A 20,571-nucleotide genomic window follows, 5' to 3' on the forward strand; every position below is an offset into this window, starting at 1 on the left:
TCAATAAAATTAATATTTCAAAATATGAATATTGTTTACTTGCTTTACATATTATGTTTACATATTACTTGAGAAAATATATTATAATTACATTAGACTTTGGAAATTTTAGCTCTGCCACTCTTTATAGAAGCTTGTGTACCTGAATCAATGAGCAACAGGTTAATGCAGGATTCCAAGGAAGAAGCAGAACTTCCCCCATCTCAGATGCAACCACTCAGGGGTCCCCGACCTCATAGCTACAGAACTTGCTTCTTAGATGACAATAAAAAATAAAAAAAGTTTCTCTCGTTTCCATAATATTATATTATATTATATTTTATTATATTGCATTGCAATATTCCTAGCTCCAAAGCCGTAACGCTATGGATTATTATAAGGAAATAAAAGATTCTCCCAAGCAGAACGAAGAGATCCATTGCTTGGAGAGCTTCTCTTTCTCTTGCTATGGCAGACGATGATCTCCGTATGATATCGTTGTACCTTGAAAGTAGAGGTTCGATTTCCATTGGGTCAAATTTATTTTCTTAATTTATTATTCATTTGTTTTCCTTAGCTATTCCTAGTCCTTTTCTCGAAGCCTATCTAGGTTGGATTTTATACGATTCAACTCAATTTCCTTTATACTTCCATTTCTTCTTACTGATTTGGACTTCTTGCTGATCTATCCCGAGTTTGCATGACCTCTTTTTGTAGTTCCCATTAGATTATAACCATAGGCGTAGATAATATTAGTTTTCTCTTCCTTCCCTTTTTAAGCGTTATAGGGGAACGCCATACGAGTATTCTTGGTGGAGTACTGCTAAAACCTCAATGAGATTACACAGAGTAATCCTACCTACTAACGTGGTTTTATTAGTCCGCTAAATCTACTTTACAAATTGTTGAACTAAGGTCAGACTACATGAGTTTGTGAGATTACTTTTGTATAATCCTTTGTGGGTAGAGGATTTCCCTTAAAACTCTTAAAAAGCTTTTTCATAGAGTTTTAAGAAAGTTTTTTTTTTTTTCTTTTTTTACTTATAAAAGTAGACTTTCTTAAAATTCTATGAAGAAAACAAGCCTTTGTGTGGAAGGAATGCTTAGTCTGTAAGAATAACGAAAAAAGAAGATAGATTACAGCTAAAAGCTTCAATGATTTATTAACAATTCTGTTTACACTTATATACAAGAAGTACATGAGCTATTACAGCAGTGAATGGTTCTGTGCAACTCGGCAATCTAAGCTAATATGGTGACAAAGATCATGATCGGTCATTGACTGTATAAAGGTAAGATCAGTGATTGTAGCAGAGTAGCTAATTTGTAGGACTTAGATGACGTGGTGAGTTGTCTTCATTTGAATGATCTAGACAATCTTCAGTTGATTGGGCTTGGCTGTCAATGTGCTTAACAGTTTGTACACTTGACTGCATTGCAAGATGGCAGGTTTAAGTTGGCGTTATCTTTCTATCATATGGAGAGAGTGATGACTATTCATTGTTATGAATGGAGGGAGGCAAAGCAATTGATTATATTCAACCTGTCATATGCATGACAAAGAATTAAATGCTTTTGGGATGCAATAACTAATGCCCAATTGCTTATTCAAGGATGTGTTTCTATTAAAGAACTTGTAGCTGCTGTTTAGGGATTCTTGTCTTCGTTCCAAATTCTTTGCTTCATTCTTCTTTTAAATTTCCCTTGCTTGCCTAGTATTATTTGTGGCATCTGTTCCATTTATCACCTCCGTATTCCTCGGTGATCAATCATGCCAGTTGAAGTAACGCAAAATATTGCCATGATTCCTGTACTGGTTTTGTTGTCTTCCACACCAGTCTAGGTAAATTAGAATCTGAATAGAAAATCTGGAGGATTGTTTGACCAGACTAGTGCAAATAAGAATAAGTTTTCTTGATTTTTTTATTGGTGTTATATTTACTATCATGATATCAGCGAATGAGATTTTTTCTTTCCTTTTTTTTTTGAAGTTACCTGTTATAGTTAATCATCCTGTAGGGCATAACTCTATTTGGGTTATCACACAGTGAGGTTCTTGGTCAAATTTTATATCTATGGTTTGAAACAGTTTGTGGTGGTTATCTATTGATTGTTTAATTCTTAACAGTTGGACTGGCGAGACTTCTACTCCCCATGGAAGCAAAAGTTGCAATGGATATTGCTCTCGTTGATGGCACTTCTGAGCTTCCTTTAGACATCAAATCTATGAATTTGGGGGATGCCCAGAGAACAACTGTAGACTTAACTCAGTCACCTTTCAAGATCCAAGAGGAGTATCTAGCTAGGATTAAAGCACTCTCTAGAAGTGGTAATGATGCCTCCCATCTATATGCACCTGTATGATCATATTTTTTGTTCCGCTTCTAACACCAAGCACTTAGGCCCTTGCAAAAACTCACCTTTATCGACAAGTTTAATACACTGATGTCTCCTTTCATATTGGAACTTTACCGGATTTGTACATAAGAAATATATTTTCCAGATGTTTGATTTGAAAGTGATGTCTGAAATAGGAAGAGAGAGTATCATGTCAATAATCTTGTGTTTCTTATAAACTTTCGCTTGATGAAAACTTTCTCATTAGGAATCAGTTTCTTCCTTCAATGCTGTGGTTTTCTAATCACCTCTCCCCCACCAACCAACTTAAAAGAATTGCACCCTATATTTACACTTTTTTTTTTTTTCGCAAGGCAGATACATGCCACTTCTGCACAATGTCAGAGCACATCATCTTTGGATTTTTGTTTTCTTCTTTTTTAAGGTGAATTTCATTACGAAGTTATATCTTTGAATCTCTAAAGTATATGCAAGCTAACCATTTTTTGTGTTTAGAATATTAAAAAAATTGCTTCACTTAAATCAGATTTGACACTTTTTTTTTAGTATATGCCTGATTTTCTCTCTCTTGCTTAATCATGAGCCTGCAGTGGAACTTGAAAAACGCTTCTTCCCGCGTTGCTCTGAAATTCTTTATAAGATAATGGATGCTGATGATATATCAGAACTGGCATGCTTGAAGAACGACAATCCAGAGGATCAATTATTGAAGAAACAAAGGTATATAGAACTCCAAGAAGTTATGAAGAAGGCGTTCGATCAAGATAAGGAGGAGTTTGATAGGTCTGCTATGTCGTCTTCAGCATCTATATCCTCGGGGGTTGGCAAGGCCTAATAATGGTAAGCTTATACCATCAGGAAATGAATAATTGTAAAACAGTTGTAAACCGATCGTGTTATCCAATATAAATAGATCCAAAACTACTTCATTTTGTTGTCGTACCATATAGTTATTTGGTTTTAATGTCAATTTTTTTATTTTCTTTGTACCATTTAGTTAGGAGTAATTCTACATACAATCGTGAAGTGTAATAGACTTCAAGCCACGCAAACATCCAGCACTACCTTACACGAGGATGCACATCCACCTCAGACCTTTTCAGTGCCATCACAACCAGCCGCCTCGATTTTTCTGGAAATATTTCTCATAAAGTTTGTTAGCAAATCATCCAAATCTTCTGAAATTATTCTTTGTATATTTTGTTTGTATTCAAGGACACTCATTCGGCTGTAACCAACTCTTGTAGCTGTGCCTATGCACTAGTGCACTACCTGTTTGCTAAAATGTCCAAACTATCCTGGCATTCCTCTCCTATATATAGGACACTGTACAAGTCATACAAAATATTGAAAATAGAGGAATTATACAATTCCACATGACATAGAGCCATTCTAAGACCAACGTCTTTCTAAATGGCGGAAGACGCCTCACTGCAAATTTCGACTAATCAAAAATCTTCCCCACTCTTCTTCCTCATCCAGTTACAGTCAAGCTCACTAATGAAAACTCTCTCATTTGGCGAGCTCAACCGGTTACCTATCTCAAGGGCCAATAGTTGTTTCACTTTGTCGATGGCTCTGAAATTCTTCCTCCTCGCTTTTGCCCAAACTCCTCTACAACCAACCTAATTTTCTCACTTGGATTCAAATTGACCAACTCATTCTGAGCGTCCTAATAAACTTTTTATATGATAATCTCATTACTTAGGTGGTTGGAAAAACCACTGCTCGTGAAGTATGGCCTGCAATACACACTCTCTTTACCTCTTAGTCTCATGCTAGAGCCATCTAGCTAAGATATCGATTTGCTACTATTTCTAAGGGTGCCAATATCATTTCTAATTATTTCCGCAAAGTCAAACACCTCTCAAATACAATGGGTGCCGTTGGCACACCTCTTTCCTCTGTTGAATTCATTTCTTACTTACTTGCTGGTTTAAACACTGACTATGATGCTTTTGTTACCTCAGTCACGTCCCGTGTTGAAGCACTATCCTCTGAAGAATTATACAACCTTCTTCTCACACACGAAAACCGTCTTTCTCACGCCTTTCATCTTCCCTCCTCTACAAATTTTTTAGCAAATTTTACCACCACCTTCCGTGGTCGTGGTTTCTCCCACGCTAACCATTGTGGTAGCTATCGTGGCCGTGGTAGGGGTCGTAACAATTTCTCCTCCTCCACTTCACCCTTATCTTCTCTTCCCCATTCCAAGCCCACATGTCAAGTCTATGGTAAATTAGGGCATATTGTCTTACGTTGCTACCACCACTTTGATCAAGCTTACCAGAGTGACCCACCCAAATCCCTCTCCGCCAACTACACCACTTCCGGCTCCATCCCTGACTCATCCTGGTATCCCAACACTGCTGCCACCAATCATCTTACCTCCGATTTCACTCACCTAAATATACACTCATCTCCTTACAGTGGCCCTGATCATATCAAAGTTGGTGATGGCTCATCTCTCTCAATATCCAACACTGGTGACTCTATTTTCTCTAGTTCCTCACATTGTTTTATTCGTAAAAATCTCTTGCATGTCCCACAAATTACAAAAAACTTGGTTTCAGTTAAACAATTTTGTCATGATAACTCGGCATTTTTTTAATTTCATAGCTCTTGTTTTCTTGTGAAGGACTAAAAAATGAAGACACTTATACTCCGTGGTCCTGTCCATGATAGCCTCTACTCCTTTCCAACTCCATCCTCACCTCAAGCTCTTGTCAGTGAGCGCACCACCTCCTTACAGTGGCACTCACGTCTTGGGCATCCTTCCCTTCAGCTAGTGCAACATTTCATCTCCAAAAACTCTCTTCCAGTCTCCACTTGTGATGTCCACTTCGTCTATTTTGCTTGTTGTCAAGCCAAGAGCTCACAGCTTCCTTTTTCGTGCAACTCATCTTCATTCCACCAAACCTTTATAGCTTGTTTATTCTAATGTATGGGGTCTTGCCCCTTTCACTTCACGAGATGGATTTAGATACTATGTCTCTTTTTTAGATGACTTGTCTAGATATACATGGTGATTTTCTTAAACAAAAAATCTTATGTTTACTCAATTTTTATACAATTTCAGAAAAAATGTTGAGTTACTGTTCAATACAAAAATTGTTTCATTCCAAAGCGATTGGGGTGGGGAATTTCCCTCTTACAAAACCAAGGCATTTCATATTGTATCTACTGTCCACACACCCATCAACAAAATGGTGTTGTGGAAAGGAAACACCGGCACATCGTTGAAATCGGTTTGGCACTTATGGCTCATGCCTCTTTACCTCAGATTTTTTGGGTCGATGTGTTTCACACTGCTGTTTACCTAATAAATCGTTTACCCACTCCTGTTCTCAACAATTCCTCTCTATATGAAAAAGTAGTTTCCAAGCCACCGAACTAAACTTTCCTTAAAGTATTTGGTACTGCTTGTTGGCCTCACCTCAGACCTTATAACCACCACAAAATTGATCTTCGTTCCACCCAATGTTTATTTCTTGGCTATAGTGAATCTCACAAGGGTTACCGCTGCCTGCATGTTCCTATTGGGCGCATATATTACTCTAGGGATGTCATTTTTTATGAAAACTTATTTCCCTATGCAAATCATTTGAACCCACCTCCAGCTTCTTCAACATCTAGCTTTGCCTGTCTTCCGTCGATTCTCGGACCCATTCCTCACATACGCACTACCTCAGTGTCAACTCCTTCTTCATCTCAACACTCACCCAGTTCTACACCCTTCACTCAATCTCGGCCCAATTCCTAAACCAGCCCACCCACTCTCAACAATGGTCCTACAAGTCCCAACTCAACCTTTCCCTTCATCTCTAGGCCCAACATAACTCTTGGCCCATTTGAACATTCCCCCAACCAAAACACTACGTCTTCTTCCTCATCGTCACTCTCCAATGCTCTCCCAAATCCTCCTTCAACTTCGAGACCCATAATCACCAGATCCAAAACCAACTCTCTTCAACCTCAAAAATTTCATGATGGCACAATACTTTGGCCTCCACCTCGCAGCTACCTCACTACTTCATCTTCAAACTCCACTTTTCCATATGAACCCAGTTCGTATACAGAAGCTTCAAAGCACCAGGAATGGCGAACTGCCATGTCCAACGAATTTCAAGCCTTCTTACAAACCCAAACTTGGACTCTTGTTCCTTCTACTGGAATTAACAATTTGGCTGGATGCAAGTGGGTATTTCGAACCAAGCGTCACTCTGATGGCTCTATTGAGCGTCGTAAGGCCCATTTGGTGGCCAAGGGCTTTCACCAGTAGGAAGGGGTGGATTACTCATAAACTTTCAGCCCGATTGTCAAGCCAACTACCATCAGAACTATTCTTGCAATTGCTGTCACAGAAGGTTGGGGAATTCGGCAGTTAGACATCAATAATGCCTTCCTTCATGGGGACCTTCAAGAGCAAGTTTATATGACCCAACCCATTGGCTTCGTGAACCCAGATTACCCTACCCATGTGTGTCGATTGAACAAGGTCATCTATGACCTCAAACAAGCAGCACGAGCCTAGTTCCATAAGTTAAGTACTCGGTTTCTTGAACTTGGTTTTACACCCTCTACTTCTGATCCATCCTTGTTTATTTACAATCATTCCTCTATCACTTTATTTTTCCTTTTATATGTGGATGATATAATCTTAACGGGTTCCAATTCAGATGCCATCAACACTGTTTTAGCATCTCTCAATCAATCCTTCCCTGTTAAGGATCTCAATTCTCTTAGATTCTTTCTTGGTCTCGAGATCACCCCCCTTTCCATTGGTCTCCACTTATCTTAGACCAAGTATGTTTGCGACTTACACAAATATGGACCTAGCTAAACCCGTGACATCGCCCATGGCAACCTCCACTCATCTCTCAAATTTTGATGGCCCTACCTTTTCAGAACCTACCCTTTATCGCAACATCGTTGGCAACCTCCAATATCTTTCACTTACACGACCAGACGTTGCCTTTGCAATAAACAATGTCTCTCAATTCATGCATGCCCCAAAGCTTCCTCACTGGCAAGCTGTAAAAAGGATTTTGAGATACCTCATGTATATTGCTCACTTTGATCTCCATATTCGACCCTCACCAAGCTATTCCTTGCATGCCTTTTCAAATGCCGACTGGGCTGGCTACCCAGATGATCAGCGCTCCACTGGTGGATTCTGTGTGTTTCTCGATAATAATATAATTTCTTGGAGCTCGAAGAAACAATATACTATTGCCCGATCGAGCACAGAAGCTGAATACAAGTCCTTAGCCAACACCACTGTTGAACTTCTGTGGCTTCAGTCACTCCTAAGAGAGCTTGGTGTCTTTCTTACACAGCCTCCAACCCTATGGTGCGACAACCTGGGAGCAACATACCTATCTGCCAATCCTGTTCTACACTCCCGCACAAAGCAAATGGAATTTGACTTCCATTTTGTGCGTGACCCAGTTGCTTCCAAAACCTTGAAAGTTGCCTTCATTTCATCTCGGGATCAACTGGCAGATTTGTTTACAAAGCCTCTGCTCTTTGCACGGTTCATCACACTTCGGTTTAGTCTCACCATGGTACCCCTGTTGTACTCGCGGGAGGGTAACAAACTTCAAGCCATGCAAACATCCAGCTCTACCTTACACAAGGATGCACATCCACCTCAGACCTTTTCAGTGCCATCACAACCAAAAGCCTCAATTGATTCTTCTGGAAATATTTCTCATAAAGTTTGTTAGCAAGTCATCCGAATCTTCTGACATTATTCTTTTTATATTTTGTTTGTATTCAAGGACACTCATTCGGCTGTAATCAACTCGTGTAGTTGTGCCTATGCACCAGTGCACTGCCTGTTTGCTAAAATGTCTAAATTATCCTGGCATTCCTCTCCTATATATAGGACACTATACAAGCCATATGAAATATTGAAAATAAAGGAATTATACAATTCTACAAAGTGCGTAAACGTCGCGTAATCACTTTGAAAAAGAATGAGATTCACTATTAAAAAATTAATTTTTTTCATGTGAGTCACATATTTTATTCACTTTTTTTAAAACGATTACGTAACAATTGCACAATTCACGATTGTAAATATCATTTTTCTTTAGTGAATAGCCAAAACGGTGACATTGCCCGTACTTATCAAAATTAAGAGATCCCCTTGGGTGAAAATAGTGGTTCCGAGTTTTTCTAGTTTTTACACAACAAAAAGTCACTCCTTCAAAATTACTACCATATAAAACAAACTGTCCGATCAAAAAATACAACAAACTGATAGGCAAGCTGCAGCAGCATGAACTCAACCTAAGGTATTTATGTTATGAGAGGACCAAGCTGTTCAATTCTAGTATGGCTGTAAAACTTTTTACATCACAAACGAGCACACCACCTTAAACAAAGTGAATTGAAACTATGAACACTGACGACGATATCTTCAGTATGAGTGAGTGGGAAATTCTTTCCACTGCAACTTCAACTTCTTGTGAGACAGAACCAAACCAAAGACCCTCTTTTAGCTTCAGCCTTTCTTTACAATGAGGAGAATTAGAGCAGATAAAGACACACCAAGACAGTACATTTGATTCAAGGAAGCGCCCCAACACAACCAGCTTGCTCCACCAGTCCACCTGCAATTCCACCCCAATCATCTGGCTTGACAATCAAATCCTCCAATTCAGAATAGAATTTAGAGTCATTTACAGCTAACTCTTCATCTACAATCAAATTGTCCTCCAGTAGTTTCTCTGACATGACATCATAAACAGAGGAGATATTTGGGCTGCTACTTCTTCTAGACATCACATTGATATTCTGGTCCTCAAGACTGCATAATGCATGATCTATGGAAGCTGGGATATCCATATCCACAGCCTCCTCTTCCAGGATTTCAGAGAGTCCAGATAGAGTTGTCACCAAGCCCCCCGGAACTTGGTTTCTGGAATTAATTCTTTGAATTTTGTCAATGGCCTTTTCACGCACGTGGGATGCTAGCAATCTGCGTCTCTTAACAAACTCTCCTCCATCCAGCTCTCTCTTTTGCTGCTTTGTCTTCTGGATCGATTGCTGAACAAAGCTTGGGCCTTTGGTTACTTTGGTGAGGAAAAAGAGCATCTGTTGTATCCTACACTCTGCACCTCGAATACGATATTCAGCAGCACCCAACTGATTCTGAGAGTTCTCCTGTTTCTGTCTCAGGTTCAGGATTTCCACTTTCAATACGTTTTGATCCTCCTTAAGACTCTCGAGTTCATCCTCCAACCTGGGTTTCATCGGATTGACACCTACCGCCCCTTCTTGTTGTTGCTGCTTGTTTAACCGACTTCTTCTTTTGATGCTCTTGAGCAAATGCTTCTTCCCTCTTTGAAATCCTTCGTTTGCAAACTTCCAGTTATCTGCATCAATCTTCTTGAAACCCTTCACGCATTTTACACCACAAAACCCCATCAACGAAACAGCCAATAGTAAAGTGTTCAAACCATATTAATTCAATATATAGAAATTTGTATTAGGCCTGAAACGTCCGAAGAATCATGCAAGTCTATGTATATAAGATAAAACCCACATATGAGGCATGCAACTTTTAGCAACTTCTGAAAAAAATAATAATTATATTTGCAATTTGGTCTGGTTGCCATGTGGCAAAATCTGATTTCCAAGGAAATACATCTCAACCAATCCGACTGAGAACTTGGATGAACAAAGAACTTGGGAATTGTTAGTGTACTCACGTAAGTGTTGAGCTGGCGAATGAAGCTGGAGAAGTTTCTGTGCTTGAAATACCTTGGGAGCAGGTCTTGTGCGAAGACATGCTCGTCCCACACGGTGAAGCTGTCCCGGGTCTCGCTCCACGACACCACCCTATCGGTATCCGGGTCTTCCACCATCTCGAATATCTTCTTCAGAAACGGCGGTGGACCCGGCTCGTGCAGCCCCTCCATCGGCTTTGGCACCGCCGCCGACGAAGACGACGACGAAGGCCCATTACCACCACCGTCACCGTCAAAACTAGCTACGTCCCACTTCTCGTCTTCCTCTTCTTCTTCTTCTTTTATATAGACCGCCTCGATGTCGTCCACTTCCGAGGTCATTGTTGTTGTCGGTGGTGCGGCGTCGTTTATTGCATGGACCGGTGTCCTTTTTGCAGTGGCGGAAGACGAATAAGACGACCCATCGTCAGGTGCACCGCCGGAATTAGGAGGAATGTCATCAGAAGGCGTCGTTCTTGTTTCTTCTTCTTCTTCTTGTTTGACATGGACTAGTTGTTTCATTGGCAAATATGAGAAAGTATGACAACCTTTAGTTTCAGTGACCATATTGTTATTCTTCAATCTGGGAAATATCAGACGATTTTTAAGAGCAGTGAAGACTGCCAAAAAATGGCGCTTAGCTGAGAGGGAAAGAGAGAGTTCTCTTTAGTTTCTTGCGCACAGAGGTGAGGTGAGCAGAGGAGAGGAGAGGAATATGCCAAAAAGAAAGACGGTACTGCCGACTGGGTATGTGTTTGCATGGGAGAGTGGGAGAGTGCTGTTTTTGGGGAACATAGGTGAATCGCCACGTTTCACTGCTTTTATAATTGTTGCCATTTGTAGCTACTATCTGGGCTGTACGTCTTCTCCCCACCTAATCCAACTCCTTCATTTTCTTTTTCTTTCTTTTTACTCCCTCAATTTTCTTAAAACTCGTGAATGACACTGCTACAATCTTTTCTTTACAAATTTTTTATATATATATTTTTGTTACTAACTTTATTTTAAGAGTAATGCTAGATGTAATATTAGAGTATGCAAAACTCACACATTACTTTTGAAAAAGAATGAATTTATTATTAAAAAATTATTTTTTTTAATATAGTTGTCATATTTATCCATTTTTTTCAAAAATAATTTGTCAGGCTTACACACCTTAAAACTACAACTATCATTTCTTTTATTTTAAACGTAAAGTAGTAATTTAAAATAGACACCATCATATTAATTTTTGTAAAATATAATGTAAAAGAGACTGCTAGAGATATTAAAGAATCATACAAACTGACTTGACATGGTGCCAATGTGCCATTTCAATATTTTTTTCCTTCATTTTCTCTCGTCCTTCTCTCCTGTGCCCCTCCCCTCCTCCCCCTTCCCACACATCCTTTCCCAAACCCTCGAGCCCAGCGCTGCCGTAGCCCCTCACTAACGTTGATGCCACACCTTCCTCACCCCTCATTACAGCTCAATCATCTTCCTTATCTCGTCATCGATGTCGAAACATCGTCATCATCATCCCTCACCGGCAAGTATGTGATCTCTCTCTCTCTCTCTCTCTCTAGACTAAAAGGGTGGGGAACAGGTGTGGGGGAAGTAGAAGGGAAAGTAAAATCTTAACTGGCGTGGTACACTAGTAATGCGTCACGTTAATTTGTGGGATTCCTTCATGTCTTTAGTATTTTCTATTATAAAATAATTATATGAATCCCCAATCATAAACTATACAAATACAACTTTAGTTTAAATTAAGGATAATAATATAAAATTTAAGAAATAGTTTTGTTACTCATTATCACTACACATCACACTTATTTTTATTTCTTTAAATTTTTTGAATTTCATTTTTGTTTTATTCTTCATAAACTAATTGAGTTTTTTTACTCATTATTCATACACCACATATTTGATAAGAGAAAAAAATTAAAAAATTATGAGTATCGTGTGGTGTGAGAACGATGATTAGAATTTTTCAAAGGAAAATGTTAGTATGTTGCCTGAGTTTGCCTCCTCATTTTGACCACTCATGTATTTAAATTTCTTTTTAATTTTTTTTTTTAGTTAATGATTAAGAAAGTAATTTTTAGTATATTGATATATTTTTTATTTTTTAAAAACATTTAAATATATTAAAAATGTAAAAAATAAAAAATCATAAAAATAAAAAAATTGCTAGCAAACACGTCCAACCGTCAAAGTTGAGCTGTACCCTAGCAAGACTCTTTTTCAAATATTATTATTAATCTCCATCCATCTATGCATTTTCAAGTAAACGGACGAAAACTTGTTTTTATGGTTGACACGACGATGAAATAAAAACCCTTAGATATTTATTTATTTATTTATTAAAAAAACCCTTAGATATTTATTGATTTATTTTTTAAACAAAAAACCTTAGATATTTATGAGTAAGATGTCTTCTTTGATTCTTAAGTTTCATTGTTCAGTCTTTTTACGAAATAACCCCAGTAGTATGAGTTATTGGAAAATAGGACTCCCATCAATTTCTATCAACATTAATAGATAAAAAAAATACTCGGTCAAATCACTGGCTGTCACACGCGGACTTTGTATTTTTTTAAAAGAGTAATGATACATATTGTTACGTGATGAGCAAATGTCACACATTTATTTTAAAATAGAGTAGATTTTATTATTAAAAAATTAATTTTTTTATATAAATTTTATATTTATTTATTTTTTTTAAGAGAAGTGTACGATATTTGTACCTTCAATGATTACAAATATCATTTTTTTTTTAAAAAAATGATTTTTTTATTAAAGAATTATTTAAAAATAAATTATTTCTAAAAGATAATTAAAAATTTTAAAACAAAAACCTTGAGCGGCCACACTAGCCAAAATCTGCCTTATTTAGGGTGTGGGCAAACATATAGGAGTAAGGGTTCGAACCTGATTCTCCTATTTAGATACAAGACCATATGTCATTTGGTCTTAAAGAGTCTTGGCAATTTAAGAACTTAATATAAATAGGCCAGGACCAGAGTGGATTGAGTAATAATCTGAGTGTAATATATTATCTTGCTCATCACTTTCATATATGTAGCAACTCAATTTTTTGTAACCCTAATTTTTTCTTCAACCTGTAGCCCCTTTCAACTTTCATCTTTTCTTCTTTATTCTCTTTCTAAAGTTATCTTCTCTTGTTCTTCTTTCTTCCTTTCATTCATTTGTTTTTTCCATGTCTACGTCATATTGTGCGATCAAAGGGCGTACCTTCAACACTAGAATTGTTCATCCAGACCCCATTTTTTGCCCAGTCGGAACCTCGGTACACCTAGTCCGGTTGGATTTTTTTTCCCAGTTTGAATGTGCAAGGAAAGATAGCTCAGATTGACGCATGGCATAGGCAACATTCTTGGTAAAACTCCAACAATCAGTTTTTGGAGAATAAACAAGATGGAAATCAAATAAAAATCAATCTCAACTAAATATAGCAACGTAGTATTCATAATGAATTTGAATCAGTATTCGGAATGATGCATGGCCTCCCCATGAAAGTTGAATCAGTTTTTTGGAATTTTGAAAACCATCATCAAATAATCACAAAAAGGAGAATGGTAACTGAAACCTAGTAAAACCCTTAGAGTGCAAAAAGAAGGACATGGTGACACTGTTTGGCCTTATGTTATACAGAATTAAATATTCTGCCAAAGCTCATAATTATAATATTAATAAAAAAATAAACATCAAAACATTCAATCTGAAGAAAAAAAAAATCTGAGTACCGGTTTATAAATCTGAGTTTCGATCCAGGTTTGACCTGGACTAACCCGATCCAAATATACCTAAGTTCTCGGGTCAGAATCCGGATGAATAGTCAATCGACACTCTTACGACGAGATTTTGCTCTACATATCCTTGTCACATCATCGGTCATTGCCACCATTCGTCAACGACATAAACGAGCCACTATCAATAGCTACAAATATACATCTCCTTCCGATGAGAAAAAAAATATATATATATGTATATATATATATATATATATATATATATATATATATATATATATATATACATCTCCTTCCTTATCTCTAGTCACCAAAGAGGATTTGGTTGACTTTTTACTGTAATTTAGTCGATTGGTTTTTGTTGATTTTTGTTGTGGATCAGCTGCCTATTTAGGGCAAGTATGTGGCCTACTTCCAATCAAATATTGGACAACAACATGCTACTTGAATAGTAAAATGAGATGAAATAAGATGATTTTAGATGAAAGTTAAATAAAATATTATTTTTTAATATTATTATTATTATAAAATTTAAAAAGTTAAATTATTTATTATATTTTGTATAAAAATTTAAAAAAATTATAATCATAAAATAAGATAAAATAAAACTGTTTCGGTATCAAACGGATCCTAAGGATCACAACCCTTGCCCCTATACCCGGATGCCTGCATGTCACCTAAAAGCATTCTGTGAAATTTGACTCATCGAAAAGATCAAAAGCATTTTCATCCTATCTTAAACAAACAAATTAAAGATAAACCTGTTTCTTTTTAATATACTTAGATTAATCATGCTTTGCCCCATGGTCTTTAATTATGCTATTCGTCGAACACAAGAAATCCTTTCTGGTTTGAGAATTTCTAGTTACTTTGTTTTGGAACTAAAGTAGAAATTAAGATTGTGGGGGTAAAACAGTTCATTGAATAGAAGTATACCAATTTAAAGATCCAACCCATCAACAAACATTGTATATCAATATTCAATATGTGATATTACAATATACCTCAATAAATCTCAACCATTCGGCTCAAATCTCATTCTTCTAGATTAATTGATTGACACGTGGCATTTGTTACATGACAACCATGCCAATAACAAAGCTAACCGTAGTTGTACGAAAATAATTCATTGGATCAGATCCAGGAAAATTTTACAAGCAACTGAGAATCCAAGAAATACTTTTATTTTTAAAATATTTACCAACAAAGTTCTGACTAGGCCACCTCCTGTAACTGTTTGCCATTATACCAAAGAAAGTTTTTACCATTTAGCTATAGTAATGGAAACGTAGTGATTGTAACGCATATGCAAAACTTCAAAATTAAAAATTAAAAGTTGAGCTTTAGGAATATTAGTTTGAATATTTATTACCAATCTACGGGTAGGTTGATAGAGCTACTTTCAAGGGCATTTCATTGGCTGCCAAAGTAAGGAACGAAACATGTACATCAGGATGGACACCAAATAAGAAACTTAAAAAAAAAAAACTGACTATAATCATGAGTATTTTGCATTCCTGATATAAAACCCAGATCGCACACAAGACCTCAAACCAGCCTTTCCAACCAAAGCACGGATCAGACATTTTTAAGACCTACCTACTATAGGTGTAATTGAGTTTAGAAACCAATCTAATTCATTCCAAGGCGAACCACAATTTCAAAAACTACAGCGCTTTTCCCGGGAACCCGGTGGCAATAAAAAAAAAAAACTATCGGAAGAGAAGACTTGCCAAGTATTTTATGGTATAGGAACATTGTAAGAAAGATGAAAACAAGGGGCATCATTGCTCATTTGCAAGTGCAACAGCAAGCCAGTTTGAAACCGATGATTGACTCTCTATGCAGTTTGCTGGATTTGAAGATAAAGGAGTAATTGCAACCTGTCGTGCCAAAAAGGCAACCTCAGAATCAGCAATCAAGGACAAGAGATGGACAGAGAGATGACAGATGACAGACAAGGAGAATTTAACTCACAAAGCCATCTTCAAGTGCTTTGTAATCCAGATCTTCATCTGCATTTTCCTGATCCTTGTCTCCTAGCTGCGAATGTGGAAATAACAAGTGCTCATCAAAGATGTTTCTTGATATAATCCAAAGTTGCAGGGAGAAAAATAGAATAAAGTAGCAATGTACGGCTATCGATTCAACAACAAATTATAAGGACAGCTCGACCCCCCCTCCAAAAACATAAATAAATAAATAAATAAAAATGAAAATGAGGAAGGGTCATTAACAGAGGGTTTTGCCCATTAGTTCAAAGATGGGATTTAGTTTGAACCTCTAAACGGAAGTATTTCTTCACAGTTTCTTGGGAACTAAATTTTCCTGCAACTCCAACTGATTCAATCTCCACATTTTTCCGATGAATGTTCAGGCGACGTGCTGCACCCTAATAATATCATAGAGTACATACATTTTAAGAATGGCAACTGAGAAATAGCAATATCTACTCAACCATGAGACTAACATGGTGGCATTATGGTATCAAACACAGAACTCACAGCAGCAGAGGCATCTCGGCTGAGCTGTGCCAACTTAATGCCAAGGCTTTGCTGATTGGACATGAAATGGCCAGCAGAGGGATGCCTGTTTGCTGATACAGCGTGCCAGCTTAGAGAGGACCTCCACAGACTCTGCTTTGTCAACTTGAAGCCCTGTCAAACAAAAAGTATAGCCTAAATACATGAAACACAACTGCAACTAAAAAACACTTGAGTATGACTCAAGCAAACTGTGATGACTAATGGAAGTTCTTATGATACAAAATGGAAGGACTCCAGTCCACTGGACGTTCTGGCTAAAATTTCACAAAAATGTGACCCATCACATAAAGAAAGGGCCTTTGACAGGACAATCTATGCCTAATAAAGTGTACTTAAACATCCACGATAATGCAAAAAGACATCCACATATTTTTAAACCAAGCATACTTCATCAATTTCATCTGGTGCCTAGCAGTTACCACCACAATGTTTTAAATCCACATTCCTCATTTATATGATTGCGAAATAAAACAAAAACAATACTCATCATCTCCCATCACACTTAAGATCATGAAAGTTTATTATCCTTCAAGGGGATCAATCTCAATTGCAGGAACATGCCTTTTTTGGCTGCCCAACTCATTGATCTGGCAAGAAATATGACTTTGATTTTCTTTCAAAGAGGGAGAATTGCTACCCATACAATCTCAGGAATCGAAAAAAAAAAGTGAAATATGCCATGGTATAGCATTTCATTTTCTTAGAATTTTCCTTTTGGACTCTTTTTTTTTTTATAAGTAATATAAAATTATAATTTTCCTCTTGGACTCTTGATGACTAAAAGATATAAACATCCGGAAGATCCTTCATATAAATATTCTAATGTTCTTGTTATACTGTGGACAGATCGATGCAAATAAGTCATTTTTTATATAAAGAGGATCATTAGACTCGTTTAGATATCTAATTCTCAGTAACAAGAACGCCCTATATTACAAATTTACAATGCTCCCACACAACCCAAAAACACAGCAGTTGGAGAAGCAAACCTTGTTCATTAAAGGACAACTGGGAATCTGAATATTCAGCAAGAAACTTTTGGGGAAAGTTCCTCTCTCAATATCTCTTACAGCTGCATGTATTAATGGCAAACAAACGATGGCCACATCCTTCAAATCACTTTCACGGCTCATGTCTTTCTTCCTGAATGGAACTTTGACATATAATATACTCGATGGGTGCCCATTTAAGTAGAGGGTAAACAAATACCAAAAAATAAGCGGAACCAATAAGAAACAAGGCACCGAAGTTGCAATTACCAGTTCAATGATATACAAAGGGATGGTACACCACAAATCAGTGCCTCCCTAGCTCCAGCAACAGCCCCAGAGTAAAACCTAAACTCATGGGAACCCAACCAACATCAGCGCAAAAAGAGATATAATTCGACAGTAAACCCATACGACCAACATTGTTAGCTGAATAACTTTTCAGCAATAAATCTGACCTTCAAAGAAAATAAGAACAAATTACTCACATGTTGTTACCACAACTTGATCCCCTGTTTACTCCACTAACGACCTGTATGTATACATTAAAAAAATATTTAAGGGAATATTGGTGCTAAAAAATTAAAGAGAATCTCAAAAAGTGACAGATTCTTAACTGCATACCAAAACAGGCTTTGACCAAGAAAACAAGGCCCCGGATAAAGCTAGAGACACACAATCCGCAGGAGTGCCTGATCATAAACATAAAATGCACTCAAAGACAAGCGGCATTGTAAAATGAATAAAAGAAAAAGTATAAAATCTGAACGCCGAGCTACCGGAAACTTCATAAGCAGTGGCGCCGCTAATTTCAACGGAACACGCAGTCAGCGTCTCCCGAATCGTCACCGAATGACCGGACATCGACCCATTCCTGCAACGAGCCAAATTCAAATTACTCAAACCGTCGTGGGAAGTACATTTCATTCCATTTTATATTAAACAGAACAGGAAGTTTATCTGACCAAATGCTGAAGAAGCGAGGAAATGGATTGAATTCAACCCAAGAACAAATAACAGTAACAAGTTTTGCAGTAGAAAATAAAAAGAAAGGTAAAAAATCAAATCGGAAGCTTCTACTTTCCCACACTTTCTCAGAAAACAAACGGAGGGATCATAACGCATAACAGAGAGAAAATGGCTTTTAAGGAACAGACGATTGAGGAGCGCAGACGTGAACATCGAAACGACCGTCGCAAACCAGAGCTTCAACGAGGAATGTGAGACCCAGAGATTGTATGCCTTCCTCATTGGTCACCAACACCACCGGCTTCAAGCAATCGTTCTCCGTTTTCGACACTTCAGCACCTGAACACGGTGAAGTAGCCGAAAAAGAAGAAGCAGAAGGAGCTTCAGTTGGTTCGTGGATTTTGTTAGAGTGGCCCTCAACGGAGTTGTTTTTCCTGGTGATGAGAACTTGCTGAAGATTAGAGATCAGAGACGGAGGCATGAAGTTGTTCTTCACAGAGGTCGCCATTTGAGACAGACAGAGATGCTTTTAGAGCATTGCTCGAGTGTTCTTGATAAAAATACCCCAACGGCAACGAGTGTAATTTTAATTCCTAAATAATTTCTTTATGAGAAATTAAACATTAAAATATTATTAATAACCACGGTTTTCCTCCTAGTTGAATGTAATTTTTTTTTCTTTATTCAAAAAAAAATGAATTAGTATTTTTTTTTTCAAACTCATTCAAAAAAATTGACACACGTCTCCTGATAAATATATAATTTTTTAAGAGAACTGATACAAATACAAAAAAATTTATAAATTAATATGATTTCATAAGATATATTAGATTTATTTTATAATAAAATTAACTTTATAATCTGACTTATCATATCAAATCACGTTAATTTATGAATATATTTTTACATAACAATTTCATGTCTAAAATATTTTTCTTTCTTAATACATGTCAATTTTTTAAGTTAGACTTTTAGAAAAATGTGTGCCTGTCGATCAACATTTATCTAGAAAGTGGCTTCCTCTAAATTGAAAAACTTTGCCATTCATGTATTGGTCTACTCTTATATTTCAAGGGACTTGAGTTACCACGAATAATGACGAGTGGTTTAACAATAGACAAAATCGGTACCTCTTATTTACTTGTAAATGAGTCCATATTCAGTTTCGTAATAAAGCTTGGCTCAAAGGTGTAGTAGTTGAAAATTATAACCACGATTTTCCTATGTAACAAGTAAGATTTTAAATAAATATCTTTCATTAAAAGGAGGAAAATGATAGGAATCCCGCTAGGTTCCTGTTCATTTATCCCATTCCAATTTTTTTTATTTCTTAGGTTTTTTTTTCACATCATTTTTTTTATACTTTTAAATATTTTAAGAAAAAGAAGAAAATTCACAATATTATCAAACAACATTTTCTTAATCACTACATTAAAAGAGAGAGAGAGAGAGAGAGAGAGAGAGAGAGAGAGAGAGAAACGGGATGCTTGAACAGGGGATCCCTAGCATTGCCCTTAAAAGAAAAGAAGCATATATTTTTTTAATGAAGAAACACCTGACAGTTTTTTAAGTTAGAATTTCTCTTATTTAGATTTTAAAATTTATATAAATGTCTTTCATTTAAAACAAAATAAATATAAAGTTAAAGGAAATTATTATGCATTTGAAGTTTCAAATTCTACTGAATGATGTTTATTTTAATAAGACTTGACTCAGTTGCTTGATAATATTATTAAACTTAATTTCGTAAGAGCGCAGGCGGGGGGGATTCCCATCTATTTCGCTGTCACATGACCTCTTACATATGTGCCCGTGAAATTTTGTGTTTTTTATTTCTGTTTTCGGCAGCGAAATTGTGACCCTATTTTGAATGGAAAAATATATTAACCATTATGAGATAAATTTTTTAATGAAATTTTCTCAGAGGCTACAACTTATTTTGAGGATAAAACTAATCTTGGTAACCCTAAGTGAAGCTAATTAGTTTTTGAGTTCGACTAGTTACAAGTCAGTGTTTAAACACATCACTTACTATATCGTCTATTACAATTATAAAATTATAAAAAGAGAACTGCTAAAAACATAAAAAGATTATACAAAATAAACCCGCAAACTAATGTAACTTTATAGAATCCGTTAGATCTACTTTATAATAAAAGTAACTTTATAATCTGACGTACCACATCAAGCCACATCACTTTGTGAGTTTATTTTTGTGTAATCACTTTGTCGCTAA

At 36.7% G+C, this 20,571-nt stretch overlaps 3 protein-coding genes across 3 annotated transcripts; 1 reads left to right on the forward strand and 2 right to left on the reverse strand.

Annotated features, from left to right (window-relative positions):
- The first annotated feature begins 156 nt into the window (after window positions 1-156).
- LOC121251228 (BTB/POZ domain and ankyrin repeat-containing protein NPR1-like) lies at window positions 157-3,266 on the forward strand. Its single transcript, XM_041150591.1, has 3 exons — window positions 157-496; window positions 2,108-2,308; window positions 2,928-3,266. Exons 1-3 carry the CDS (start codon window positions 448-450, stop codon window positions 3,170-3,172), a joined length of 495 nt encoding a protein of 164 aa, XP_041006525.1. The 5' UTR covers window positions 157-447; the 3' UTR covers window positions 3,173-3,266.
- A 5,647-nt stretch (window positions 3,267-8,913) lies between these two features.
- LOC121249457 (heat stress transcription factor A-7a-like) lies at window positions 8,914-10,343 on the reverse strand. The gene is made up of 2 exons (XM_041148168.1): window positions 10,059-10,343; window positions 8,914-9,744 (listed from the first exon to the last, which is right to left on the reverse strand). Exons 1-2 carry the CDS (start codon window positions 10,266-10,268, stop codon window positions 8,914-8,916), a joined length of 1,041 nt encoding a protein of 346 aa, XP_041004102.1. The 5' UTR covers window positions 10,269-10,343.
- A 4,977-nt stretch (window positions 10,344-15,320) lies between these two features.
- Window positions 15,321-18,910, reverse strand: LOC121249196 (5'-nucleotidase SurE-like). Its single transcript, XM_041147920.1, has 10 exons — window positions 18,524-18,910; window positions 18,146-18,240; window positions 17,991-18,058; window positions 17,855-17,898; window positions 17,637-17,714; window positions 17,367-17,520; window positions 16,336-16,488; window positions 16,113-16,223; window positions 15,809-15,874; window positions 15,321-15,714 (listed from the first exon to the last, which is right to left on the reverse strand). Exons 1-10 carry the CDS (start codon window positions 18,841-18,843, stop codon window positions 15,616-15,618), a joined length of 1,188 nt encoding a protein of 395 aa, XP_041003854.1. The 5' UTR covers window positions 18,844-18,910; the 3' UTR covers window positions 15,321-15,615.
- Window positions 18,911-20,571: the final 1,661 nt, after the last annotated feature.

This window comes from Juglans microcarpa x Juglans regia, chromosome 2D, assembly GCF_004785595.1.
Source record: "Juglans microcarpa x Juglans regia isolate MS1-56 chromosome 2D, Jm3101_v1.0, whole genome shotgun sequence".
Classification (NCBI taxonomy): domain Eukaryota; kingdom Viridiplantae; phylum Streptophyta; class Magnoliopsida; order Fagales; family Juglandaceae; genus Juglans; species Juglans microcarpa x Juglans regia.

What these genes read in the sequence shown, in the direction of transcription:
- LOC121251228 (XM_041150591.1), top strand. Translation starts at nt 448, where the DNA reads ATGGCAGACGATGATCTCCGTATGATATCGTTGTACCTTGAAAGTAGA. An exon ending in GTTGTACCTTGAAAGTAGAG is followed by an intron (nt 497 to 2,107) that starts GTTCGATTTCCA and finishes AATTCTTAACAG; the next exon opens with TTGGACTGGCGAGACTTCTA. An exon ending in TAAAGCACTCTCTAGAAGTG is followed by an intron (nt 2,309 to 2,927) that starts GTAATGATGCCT and finishes ATGAGCCTGCAG; the next exon opens with TGGAACTTGAAAAACGCTTC.
- LOC121249457 (XM_041148168.1), bottom strand. Translation starts at nt 10,268, where the DNA reads ATGGAGGGGCTGCACGAGCCGGGTCCACCGCCGTTTCTGAAGAAGATA. An exon ending in TTCGCCAGCTCAACACTTAC is followed by an intron (nt 9,745 to 10,058) that starts GTGAGTACACTA and finishes AAATGCGTGAAG; the next exon opens with GGTTTCAAGAAGATTGATGC.
- LOC121249196 (XM_041147920.1), bottom strand. Translation starts at nt 18,843, where the DNA reads ATGGCGACCTCTGTGAAGAACAACTTCATGCCTCCGTCTCTGATCTCT. An exon ending in CACGTCTGCGCTCCTCAATC is followed by an intron (nt 18,241 to 18,523) that starts GTCTGTTCCTTA and finishes GGCTCGTTGCAG; the next exon opens with GAATGGGTCGATGTCCGGTC. An exon ending in CTTGGTCAAAGCCTGTTTTG is followed by an intron (nt 17,899 to 17,990) that starts GTATGCAGTTAA and finishes GTATACATACAG; the next exon opens with GTCGTTAGTGGAGTAAACAG.